At 35.2% G+C, this 13,447-nt stretch overlaps 2 protein-coding genes across 3 annotated transcripts in view; one reads left to right on the forward strand and one right to left on the reverse strand.

Moving 5' to 3' along the window:
* LOC140154921 (peroxisomal ATPase PEX1-like) overlaps positions 1 to 2,397 on the forward strand; it is a 44,081-nt gene extending 41,684 nt beyond the window's left edge. The window contains 1 exon segment of the mRNA XM_072177582.1: positions 402 to 2,397. Coding sequence (XP_072033683.1) covers positions 402 to 483 — 82 coding nt within the window. The 3' untranslated portion in view covers positions 484 to 2,397.
* Positions 2,398 to 6,307: 3,910 nt separating this feature from the next.
* Positions 6,308 to 13,447, reverse strand: LOC140154922 (neutral cholesterol ester hydrolase 1-like). 2 transcript variants are annotated; one of them, XM_072177583.1, is made up of 4 exons: positions 13,290 to 13,447; positions 9,715 to 9,916; positions 8,331 to 8,397; positions 6,308 to 7,484 (listed from the first exon to the last, which is right to left on the reverse strand). In XM_072177583.1, the coding sequence occupies exons 1-4, from the start codon at positions 13,419 to 13,421 to the stop codon at positions 6,677 to 6,679; spliced, it is 1,209 nt and encodes a 402-aa protein (XP_072033684.1). In that variant the 5' UTR covers positions 13,422 to 13,447; the 3' UTR covers positions 6,308 to 6,676. The 2 variants fall into 2 exon arrangements, with proteins under 2 accessions (XP_072033684.1, XP_072033685.1); XM_072177584.1 differs by lacking the exon at positions 13,290 to 13,447 and adding an exon at positions 10,235 to 10,351.

Here is a 13,447-nt window from a genome sequence, read left to right on the forward strand (position 1 = left end):
CTTACTTCCTGTTTACAGTGATCGGGACCACAATGCATGCAATTTGGGCGTACCAATGTATTGGCTTGCTAATTGTGCTAATTAATCACATTTACGCTGAAAATGTTCTTGGTTTTTTACATGGATGCATAAAGACAATATTTGACATAAGTTTGAAGAAAACTGATATCCTAAACCAATAGGATCACCCCTTTTAAAATGTTATACATGAAAATATAAAAATGTAATGTTTGCATCTGCTAGGCCATACAATGGTCATCATTTGGCAAAGTATAACAGTGGTTTGCATACCCTATGATGTTTGATAGTGCTTATACCATGACTCATTATATGCCATGCTTTTGTAAGTTTTGTTATTTTGTGTCATTTTCATTTTGCTGTTGTTTTCATTTCATTTGTAGATATGATTCCTTTATCCAATCACGTGGTGGAGACTTCACACCTGTTCAACAAACTACCGAGAAAAGAGCAACACTGGCTTGATGTGATACTCTATAGGGCCACTCAGGATGATATGTTATCAGTGGTATGATGCTGATTGCATTCACTGATCCATGTTGTAAGCTTCCAATTTTATGCCATTCTGTCAAGAAAGGAAAATAATTTGATATATGTTGACATGATCTGCTCCACGGGGGCCAAAGGAGGCTTTTTTGAAAATTGAGTTACTATAATTATCACCATATATAAACATTAGGCTATCATATACTGAAAACACCAAAGGTCTAGCATACTTGGTTCTAAAGTTATGAAGTTTTGTGATGTGTATTTTTTTGTTTTTTACTCCATATTTTTGCCTTTATCTCAATTTCAAATTTGCCGCCTTTGGCCCCCATGGACCAGATCATGTCACATATCATTGTGATCGCTCCATATTGATGAATGCCCAGCAAATACAAAACGTTAACGAAAAAGGTTAGAAAAGGTTGCCAGAAAACGTTTAAATGTTGGGTTATATACATTGTAAAGGACATAAAGGGCATAAAACGTTTTCACAACATTTAAAAACATTTGTTGATAACCTACTGCAAATAATCTAACATGATGTTATTTAATTGTGAACAAAATATTTGGCAAAAAATGTTTGCAAAAAATATTTTACAGTAACATTTTGAAAACATTTTGAAAATACTGTTTAAGTGTGTTTTCATGCCAAACGTTTTAAAACGTTTCCATGACCTTTATATATCCCGACATTTTATGTTATTAAAACGTTTTTACCTAAACCAAAACCCGAAATATAACATTTTTAAAACGTTTTAAAAACATTTTTGTGTTGGCTGGGTAGCACACAACTATAAATCGTCCGCATCCACATTCATTTGTATTATTCAGACTACATAGGGTGATGTTTGACTTGGTAGCTACTCCGACTCTTCACACATGAGAGATGGTTTATAGAAATCTGTTATTTGTTATACACAAATCACAACATGAATAATGAAGATGGGAAGATTTTAGCTCATGATGACATACATTGCACTGAGTCATGTCTAGACTAGGGGCCTAATTTTGGTGTATGCCTACTAAGTTTAAGGTCAGCTATGTTTAAGATTCACTATGTCAAAGGTTCACTAGGTCAAACTGGTATTTACCTATACTAGTTTATGTTATGTGAAATATAAAATAAGGCTTGCTTTGTCAAATGTATTCATTATATTTGACATAGTGAACCTTGTGCATATTTGACATAACAAACTGTCAACATAGCAAACTTTATTTCATATTCCAAATAGCTGAACTTTGACATAGCAAACCTTATTTCATGATATACATAGTGATAAGCAAACCTGTGACGTAGAAAAACTAATTTTAATACAGTTTCACAAAGGGGTTCATTTTCGATACACATTGCATTCACATTTATATTTTATAATAAGAGCGCAAAAAGAGCATACATGTACGTTGACATGAGTGCCAATATAAACAGTCCATTGCGGTCATCTTACCTATAAAATATAATCTGTGGTGCCAAGTTGAACCCAACTTCAACCAGTATATACAAATGTCCTGTTTACCTCTTAGGTAAAATGGTGGTCCTGTACCTCTTAGGAAAAATGGTGGTCTTGAACTGGATATATTTGCTGTCGTAGTGCACGTTAGAATATGACCGTTGCTAGGTCAACTGGATCACGCTTGCTTTGTTACGAACCACTGATTGAAATTGATCACAACACAAAGCCTATGGCATATCAAAATTCGGAACAGGTGTATGAGCCCAGGCTTGGAGCAGTAACCATTGGTTACTAACGTGCACTACGACAACGAATTATGGGCTTCACACACTGCTGCAGTCAAGTGGTAAAAATATCCATTTTTCTGATAATTGACAGAAACTTTAGATCCTTTGCCATGGCTGTGGAAATTAGTCACTGTATATTGCTATTTTTGGATTTTGGATTTTCTGGACAATGTCCAGGTTGATAAAATGGAGCAAATTTTGGATGAATAGGCTACAGTTAAGGATATTTGACAGTTTTAATTCAAAGAAGTAATACTTTAAAAGGATGATCAATGATATGATGGGCTCATATAATGTGATGTATTTTGGATTGAGAATGAAAGTTTTACTGCTGATCAAACATGGTTATTTGTAAATCCCCCATTCCCAGTACTATTATAAAATATCAACCTTAAAGGCACATTCACATATTTTATTAGGGGGGGGGGGTTGACTGAATGTTTTACAAGTTCCTTATTTTGATTGGTACAGTTATAATTTTGACATGAAATGCCAAATGGAAGTTGTAACATATTTTGTTATATTAGGTTCATCGATTGTCAATAATAACTGTTTGATGGGAATTCATACTATTAAATCCATTTTTGGTGACATACCTTGTACAGTTTTATGCTGCTATGCAGCACTTCTTTTTTCCTGTAGTTGATGTCTTTGGCATCAAACAGAAGTTGCAACATGTTTATTTTGATAATGTGATTTTTTGTTTGAAAATGATTTGATCCAATAAATTTTTGTCACCTCTAACACACTACTCAAACCTGTATGTTTGTTGTACTGTAGGTATATTGTACTGTGAGAGTGTTTATGCTATATGTACAAGATATATTGTGATCCCAGCAGGTAATCTATAGGCATTTAATGACAATATGTGACCCTCAGCACAACTGAGCCCGGATGTCGCCAGTGCCACTATTGAGATATGCTCCATTGAACTTAACAATAAACAATAGGAAACAAAGGATTTATTGACTGTTTTATTGATTTTCACTACTTAAATGTCAAGTACTATAGACATGATATACATCATTTTAAAGCTAATTTCAAGCAGAATATTTTGGTTGAATATCTCAAAAATGATGATTGGCGACTTCGGGCTCAGTTGTGCTGAGGGTCACATATGATCCATGTAACAAGCCAAAACAATATTTTTCTCAAACATATCTTTATGAAATTTAAAATGCATAAATAAAATAACCATTAAAATGTGGAAATAATTTAAAATTCATCAAAATCTGTGAATGTCCCTTTGAGCACTAATCATGTGGAGTATATGGTACATGTTAAATAGATTGAAGTGGAAGTATATTTAATCTACAATAATTAATTGTATTAAATGAGTGAATGTTCTTAGTCATCCAGTAGTTTGTAAGGGTTTTGGAATTTCGTCTAATACTGGAACTTTGCTACGTTGCGTCTGGAACCACCAGACTTCATCAGGCAATTGACTCGCTGGACTGGCAATGTGATAGATGGCTAGATATCTTGATGGCCTGGTCCCATCCATGAGAAAAGTTAAAGTGGAGTACCTTCATTTAAAGGATACTTGACACTCAATTAAAAACGAGGAAGTTGTTATTCTGGATCAGGTGGAACAATGGCATAGGAGAGGCATAAAAGAAACCATTTGAGAGCGTATTGAGCAACCATCACTTAAACAACAGGGGTGTGAGAGTTCCTCTTTTCAGCTGATTTCCTCTTTTTTCGTTACCAAAATTCACACATTTTCTTTTATTTTCAGCCAATATTTGGCATTTTACCCTGATTTTACACTATTTTCAGCGTTTTTAGTAAGTTTCCTCTTTTTTTTTGGTCTGTGGCATCTCACACCCCTGAAACAAGAAAGGGAGTTACTCCACTTTAACTTACCTCATGCGTTGGACCGGGCCATCAAGATGATACCTAGCTGTCTGTCACATAACCAGTCCAGCGGGTCAATTACCTGATGAAGTCGGGTGGTTCCAGAGGCAACATAGCAAAGTTGTAAAAAGTAAGTTCCAGTATTAGATTTAATTCCAGAACTCTCAATTAATTGTATTATTGGATGTGACATGATTTCTTGCCAGTGTATGATTTTGCCAATGTGTTGTATACCTGATACCTGATCAGTCTTTTCATATACCCTTTGATAATTATGATTATAATGTACAACTGATTATTCCCAAAAAACCTTTGAGGTACTGTGATGAAATAATGTGTACAATTTTGAAATAATTCTTATGTTTTTATTTATAAACATATACTTGTACATAAAAAACAAAGTGCTATGAAATGAAAAAAAAGAATAAAAAAAGATGTCAATATATATAATTGTATGCAGATTTATTTTACAGTAAGTTTGTTTTGGATGAAATAATATCAAATATAGATTTTAATGGGAGGGATTGTAACCAGTAAAAACAAGAATGTGTACAATTTTTTTACAAAATATTTGAAAAATGTTCAAAATGTTTTATTTTTAAAATGTAGGGTTATAAAATGTGGATATTTCCCCATGAAAAACATCAGTAATACCCATTAGTTTGAAGAACACCACCACAACAGAGATCCTTATGGCATGCTGTTACAGCTTTGTCACTCCCCCTCGTTAAAGATCACAAGTCGTCCTTGAAAAGACTAATGTCGCCATTTAAATAAAGAATAGTTGCAAACTTATTGTGGCAACATTTGAAAATGTTATGAAAATCTTTTATAACCTAGCATTTAAAAATCTTTTGTTACCTTTTGAAAATATTACAAAAACTGTTTGCTGGGAAGTTCTTATAAAGGGTATCCACATGTAATTAAAAACTTGGTGAAGTACCAAATAACATTAGTTTTTTGCCTTGTTTTCATCAGTTTTTAATGAAATATTAGAGCCAATTATTGGTTGGTATGTTTGTAATTATTTTGCTACTTAATTTGGCTGATTTTTGAGCTTTCTACCTTTGATCAAAGTTGTAACTTTCATGTCATCTTTACAATATTGTAGAAAGCTGTTTTTGTCTCGTTTTCCCCCAGTTCATTAATCATTGAATTTAATATTTTAATTATCAGTTGGCATTGACTATATTTATAAATACCATCACATACCAAGACCACAAAGTGTGAGCAAATCCTCACATGATTGACCACTATATAATACAGAAAGGGATAACAGCTTTGTAGACAAATATCATCAAAGTTAGTAGTAACTTAAATAGCAAAATTGTTGCACATGGGGGGGTCTAAATTGTTGATGTTATAAAAAAAGTATTTGCCAAATGGAAATGTTTACTATTATAGTTGAAAGTTGAAAATAAAAGACAATTTTGCTGCACCATTTGGTGTTGCTTTACTGTCTTTGCATTCAAATGTGCAGAAAGAGTCAAGACCACCTGCTGTACCAAATGTCACTCTTCCAGATTTCCTGAGCATAAGTTGTTCTGGCAGCACGGATGGAGGTGGTCATATACATATTTATAAAAACATATTTATATATATTTGAAGCTAACTGATTGTGCGCCTTGTTATAATGAATCATATTTTAACAGGATGGAAATTTTTAGTTTTAAAACTTGTGTCAGGGAGGTTTTGATTAACATTGTGACTGAGAAGGAATAACTTGATTTGTCTGTAAACCTGGAATCTTAAAGGTCAGTAAAAAATAATTTGTTCATTCCTCATTGGCAAATTATTATTAAATCCAGAATCATATTAAACATAAGTAGCACCCGGGTGGAATTGACATAATTTAAGGGCCTATTATTTTGAACTTAACCTTGGAAATAATCCTCATGTTTTGTATTTTGGTGACCAGTTACAGTAAAATATACCCAAAGTTTTACTCAAAGACGCCTTTGATTTCTTTATTCTGTTCGCAAAAAGGTTAGTAACCCTAAATGTTTTGTCACGCAAGTATGTGATTACAGAGGCAACCCTTATTATAAGAAATTCTGTAATGCGTAACCTGTCCAGTGTGCTAATTGGGTTGAATATGATACCGGTCTTATGTTGAAAGTGTTGTCAAATGTACAGAGCTTTTCTATCAGTGTCTATTTAAAATGTAAAGAACAATTACAAAATAAATGCAAGTGCTTCCATAAGGAATAAAGTCTGTTTTAGTCTTTACTGTTTCTGAAGTTCGTTTTACATTAAGATATGATTACCTCTAGTAAATGTACAGGATTCGAATCTGAATTGTGTACATAGACATGTGCAAATTCAAATGCGCATATTAAAGGCATGCTTATAAAGTACCTCGTGAATAGTTATCAAATCTAGGAAACTTTTTGACTCATTAATAAAAAGCTACATTGACAATAATTTATTAATGTTATAAAAGTGGTAACTGGTTGGAATAAGACACTAATCACTAACCTTTTAGCAAATATTAAATTTTGTATAAAAAAAAAATGTTTTTAATTATTTTCCAAAATAGCTTGATTTTTGTTTATGTGTGGTACAAGTTTGATCAAATCATACGACACTTTTCAGAAAGTTGATTAGGTCTTCCATGGATTTGACTGCGGCATCCAATTTGAACAAATTAAAAGATCCATAGTCGGCGTTGTCCGTTAGCATGCCATGTATGCCAGCATCGTAATGTTGCCATGTAACTTTAACCCCAGCTTCTTCCAACCTGTGGCCATACAAGATGCCATCGTCTCTTAACACATCAAATTCACTGATCAAAATGTACGCTTCTGGTAAGCCACGTAAGTCTTTTCTCATAAGTGGTGCAAAGTCTGGATTTAACAACGTTTTCTTGATAGATTGATATACACCTTCTTCACCAAAGTCGTCAGATTTCGGAGGTACGTATTCACCATATTTAAATTTGTTTGGAATGTGATCATGAGATACAAAATCGGCAAAAGAAGACTTCTTAGCTTTTGATGAAGTGTGATTATTTGTAGCGAAATATTTCACCAGCTCGTCATTTCCTTGGAGGTAAAGAGACCAATACCATATCATTTTACTTTTCATAAGAGGAACCGCTACATGATGTCCATGCTGCTGGTATGATGGCAAATTGAGGTCAAAAGCTTGCAAACAAGGGTAGATCAAACCTTGTAGTTTCAATTTAGGCACGTCTTTATATTTTGCATCAAACGTTAGTCTTTGTGACACAGCGGCAGCTAGGTTACCTCCTGCACTGTCGCCAATTACAGCGACACGATTTGCGTCAATGTGGTAGTCTTTGGCATGACGAATCAAGTATAAAGTGGCTTTGGTGCAGTCGTCTGCAGCTGCTGGAAAGATGTGTTCTGGTGCCCTGCGATATCTGAAAGGATGTTAAAATGTCTCAAGTTAGGCATGCATATAGCTAATTATAATACGATATAAATTATAATAACGATATAAATTATACAACTTCAATTTCGCTTCTCAGAATAAATAAAAGAGATTATGGCAACAGTGTTAGATGCAGTGGAATCAGTAACATCTTGGCGAACAGAAAAACTTTACTTGATTTATTTACTAGTTCGGGCTCAAACGCTATGCTCAATTAACTAAATCGTCCAGAAAATGAGTTGCATTTTTGCTTTTTAGAACAAAATAAAAGGGGTCATGGCGCAAATGTGATAGGCAGTAGAATTAGTATATCTTGGCAACAGAAAAACTGTATTTGGTGTTTTTCCTAGTTCAGGTTCAAATGCTATGCCCGATTTTATTTAATCGCCCGAGTTGGGCCACTTTTTGCCAATTTCGCACATCAAGATTGTGCCGCGTACACTCTCTCTCCCATCCTTCCATTCCGCTCCTTCCACTCACGTTCTTTATTCTCTGGCGACTGTAAAGATCCCATGTGAAAGATCCATGCCAATCTGGTTTTGTATAATTATGATATAAAATTGGATCGATTGAGCCCATATTTATTAGTCGAGCTATGGGTTTTCAATATTTTAAAACTCATATCGAGACGGGCGTAAAGCACCCGGGGTAAAGCATCCAATTTTATATTATGTTTTGGATCCAATATTTTCACACACTTGGACTCATCAAAACATGATATTATGTTGAAAACTCATAGCTCGACCAATAAATATGGGCTCAATCTACCGCTCAATCGATCCACTGAATTTTATATCAATGTACGACGTACGTATAGGCCTACAGATATACTCACTCAACTTGGACCATGACTGCGTTGTCAATTCCCGAAGCTATTGTGTTTACAGTTGAATGATGGAAATCTGAAAAGGAGAATTAGATATAGAATTGAAATCATCTGGACGTAAAACAGTTTTATCCGCGTTTTATGCGAGGGTCGTTGAAGTTCACCCCATGAACTGATGAATATTTTGATGCAGGATTTGTTCATCATGAGATCAACACCACACATTTCAAAGCAAAATAAACAAATTGGGTGAGAGCATGATTTTTGGTATTCGGTGAGAGCAAAATGTAAAAAATATGGGGTCATTGGGTGAGAACATGACTTTTTTTTAAAATGGAATCTTTGGGTGAGAACCGAAACAGCGCCACAGAAACCTCGAAAATTGCCTTTCTAGTTCTAAATGGCTTCGAATTTCTTTGTTTTTTCAAAATAAGTAACAAAATCAGTGATAAATGATAGTTGCTGTTCAAATTGAAATTGAAAGGGTCTTTGGGTGACAGATCAAATGGAAAAATAGGGGGTCTTCGGGTAAAAGAGCATGTGTTCGTAAAAAAATATGGGGTCTTTGGGTGACAGCGATGCTGAAGCCCTACATCCCAGCAAACACAAAAACGTTTTAAAAACGTTTTAAATAAGTTATATTTTGGCTTTTGGTTTAGGTAAAAACGTTTTAATACCATTAAAATGTCGGGTTATATAAAGGTCATGATAACGTTTAAAAAACGTTTTGTATGAAAACACACTACAACAATATTTTAAAATGTTTTCAAAAAATGTTATTGTAAACTATTTTTGCAAATATTTTTGCCAAATATTGTGTCAATACTTAAATAACATTATGTTAAAATATTTGAACCCAGCAAACACAGAAATGTTCTTAAAATGTTTTTTTTCAAAACCTTTTAATAACATTTAAATGTCGGGTTATATAAATGTCATGAAAACGTTTTTTAAACGTTATTGAAAATATTTTGGGCAAACATTTTTCGCAAAATATTTTTCAACCCCAAAATAACATTCTGTTTAGAATGTTTTGTATCAAGTTTTCAAGAATGTTTTTGGAATGTTATTAAAACGTTTTTATACCCTTTATATAACCCGACATTTAAATGTTTTCTGTAAATCATTTTTGTTTGCTGAGCAGTAGATTATCAACAAATGTTTTTTAAGGTTGTGAAAACGTTTTATACTCTTAATATAGGGGCCTACCCTTTATATAACCCGACATTTAAACGTTTTCTGACAACCTTTTATAACTTTTTGCGAATGATGTCGAAAACGTTTTGTGTTTGCTGGGATACGCGTCACCTCCAAAGTTGGAGTGCCCTGCCCCCGGGCAGATGGCCAGATAGACGTGGCGTATTATAGGCTAATTATATAGATTATGACTTACCCACATCCCATCTCACCCAACCTCCGCCATGAAAATACACAATGGCAGGCAAACTGCTTTGAGGTGTCTCCATTGGCTGATAGATTCGCACAGGGACCCCATCAAAGTACGTATCGGTGCAATTTCGAGTCACAGGTTGAAAAGGATCTCCTCGCAATGTCTTCAGTATGAAACATTTCCACGAAGTTGGAATTGGTGAAACCTGAATTAATGCACATGCAATGACGACATCATCATCAAAATCGACATTTTAAGCAAAAAAAAGTTGTTTGCTTGTCCTCGTTCGACCGATCTCGGCACGGTCTCGATTTTTTTAACCAAAAACCTACAGATAAATTCCAGGATCATTCATGGTTGACTATAAACAATAGAAAATAAAATTTTGTATCTTCAATATGTTAAGTTATAATAATTTTGTATTTATGTCATAGTCTAGGCCTACTAGTTCCAATACGTTCGAAATTTATAGTTACTCAGTACAACTACATAGTCTACTAATAATTTCAAACCATGATCGTACCATTTAGCTCTAGGTTCATCCAGGAGGAGGAGGAGGAGGAGGAGGAGGATTAACATTTTGCAAAGTCAACCAGGATCGTAGCATTTAGCTCTAGGAATACTCCAAATCTGAAACTAATAATATTTAAATGATAAAATTATTACAATTTCTGGAACTGCCCCAGTGGCGTAGCTAGAGGGGGGCAAGGGGGGCAACTGCCCCCCCCCCCAATATTCCATTCCGTCGGTTCAGACAGGACCGTCGGTTCATTTTGAGTGGTCTACTAAAGTGCCGGCGCGGAGCGCCGGTCAACAAATCATGCATCTGCATGCGATGTACTAACGCGGCATCGTCGGTCATGTGAACTTGACTAGGCCTATGTGCATGTAAGCATAATAATAATAGTAGGCCTATGTATACTGATGCCAAAATGTAGGGGAGAGCGGGGAGTGTTCGCCCTAGGGGCAGGTTCGCCCACCCCTTGTTTCTCAGCACTACGGCTATCAGGGAATTTGGTGATGGCAAAATTAGGTGACATAGGTCATTATAAACTTCTCATATTAGCTACGCGACATATAGGGACATGTTCATCGAGCTGCAGCCAAAACAAAAAAATTACACCAAAACGTAATTTTTTCTTGCATTCATAATGTGGTATTATCATTGATACATAAATACAGTTGGTTTTAATAGAAATCTGTATTGGGAACATATGTGACTCCTCGCCACAACTGAGCCCGGATGTCGCCAGTGCCACTATTGAGATATGCTCCATCGAACTTAACAATAAACAATAGGAAAGAAAGGATTTATTGACTGTTTTATTGATTTTTCACTACTTAAATGTCAAGTACTATAGACATGATATACATCATTTTAAAGCTAATTTCAAGCAGAATATTTTGGTTGAATATCTCAAAAATGATGATTGGCGACATCTGGGCTCAGTTGTGGCGAGGAGTCACATATGGGATTTGTCAAAGATTTAATGCAGTTATAATCTCCATATTCGATTTGTGTTTTGCATACCCTGAAGAAAATACAAAAATGTGCACAAGGGGCTCGTTCGCCCTTTTGAGGATGGGGCATGTTCGCCCTATATCTTCCCCGGGCGGACTTACCCCAAACTGGAGGGCGAACCATGCCCCATCAGCGTATTATGCAAAATATTGATAATTAAACCATTAAACAAGGTAAAACTACTGAAAAACATGTTTTTTAAAGTTATGTGATATCGGTATTACTCATACCACAGTTTATGTCCTAATCCATTTCTCCCCGAAGTTGTAAACATGATACGTTTAAGCTCACTTTGGACCCCTACATTTTACCCTGACCCGACCCCTGCAACAAATTTAGTGACTCCCCAGAAGAGAATGAATGCCCTGTATACTCTTGCTACATGTTTGCATTGAAAATGTTATTGTTATGCAATGTTTAAACCTTTTTTGTGATTAGGGTGAACTTACCCCACCATATGGGCGAACCTGCCCCAATATGGGGCAAGTTCGCCACTTTGCAAAACTTTTTTGTTTGCGCTATCCTGTTGCTATTGTAAGTAGACCTATAGGTCTGGGATTGTGGCCGTATATAGCTAAGACATAGGGCTTTCACATGGGCTAATCAGGTCATCCCTAACCTTAAAATTGACATCGCTAGGCTGGTCAGAAAAAAATAGGGCGAACACTCCCCGCTCTCCCCTACGTACTAATATTTCTTGCTTGATACAATAAAGATTCACATTTTGACTATGTTAATAATTGGAGTTCAACATTATGTATTTGTATTGGCATTTAGACACACCGGCACACTGTGTAATTGAATTATTTCAAACTTTCAAAGACTATATAAACATGTTCAAACATTATTTCCTTGCCTATTCTTTAGTTTCAAAGAAACAAAAATATATAGGCCTACCTAAAAGTAAAAACATGCATGAAAATTGGCCCTCCACAACGCTAAAACCTCGGAGCTTCCGGGGCCCCACCAGGGGCCCTAAGGCGGGCCCCTGGACCCCACCCATTTATCGCTCCGCTCGCTACACTCATCTTTTAAATATATCTTGTCGGTTCGGGGACCAAACTTGCCCCCCCCCCCCAATATCAAAACCCTGGCTACGCCACTGAACTGCCCCCCCCCGCCTCTAAATCAGGCGATGCGCCCGAAATTTTTTGTTGGCACAGCCAGGGGGAGGGGGGCCATTTTGAGAATGATCACACATTAATATTGCACAGCGTTTTTTAAGTATAATGGCCTATATTAATAGTATTAAAGCTATCATCCCAGCAAACACAAAAACGTTTTAAAAACGTTTTAAATAAGTTATATTTTGGCTTTTGGTTTAGGTAAAAACGTTTTAATAACATTAAAATGTCGGGTTATATAAAGGTTATGATAACGTTTTACGTTTTGTATGAAAACACACTACAACAATATTTTTAAATGTTTTCAAAAAATGTTATTGTAAACTATTTTTGCAAACATTTTTGCAAAATATTGTGTCAATACTTAAAAAACATTATGTTAAAATATTTGAACCCAGGAAACACAGAAATGTTCTTAAAATGTTTTTTTCAAAACCTTTTAGGGCCTAATAACATTTAAATGTCGGGTTATATAAAGGTCATGAAAACGTTTTTAAAACGTTATTGAAAATATTTTGGGCAAACATTTTTCGCAAAATATTTTTTCAACCACAAAATAACATTCTGTTTAGAATGTTTTGTATCAAGTTTTCAAGAATGTTTTTGGAATGTTATTAAAACGTTTTTTACACCCTTTATATAGCCCGACATTTAAACGTTTTCTGTAAAACATTTTCGTTTGCTGAGCAGTAGATTATCAAAAAATGTTTTTTAAGGTTATGAAAACGTTTTATACTCTTAATATACCCTTTATATAACTCGACATTTAAACGTTTTTTGACATAACAACCTTTTATAACCTTTTGCGAATGATGACGAAAACGTTTTGTGTTTGCTGGGATCATGGTATTAGCTAGGCTATAGTATAGTAGACTATCTAGGCTAGATGCTATGGCAGTTGCGGGATGGAAAGGGCAATTGTTGTCACTCACCAAAAAGTTGACAGCGGCCATACCGCGCAGTATCCATGGTTGTGGAAGCTTTTCCGGCACGGGGAGAGTAGCAAAGTAAATACCAATTCCTGCAAATACCAAAATAATGGCTACAGTACTACGAGCAGCCATCTTGATCTTGTGTTGTTTTCCCGGAC

This window comes from Amphiura filiformis, chromosome 6 (assembly GCF_039555335.1).
Source record: "Amphiura filiformis chromosome 6, Afil_fr2py, whole genome shotgun sequence".
Taxonomy (NCBI): domain Eukaryota; kingdom Metazoa; phylum Echinodermata; class Ophiuroidea; order Amphilepidida; family Amphiuridae; genus Amphiura; species Amphiura filiformis.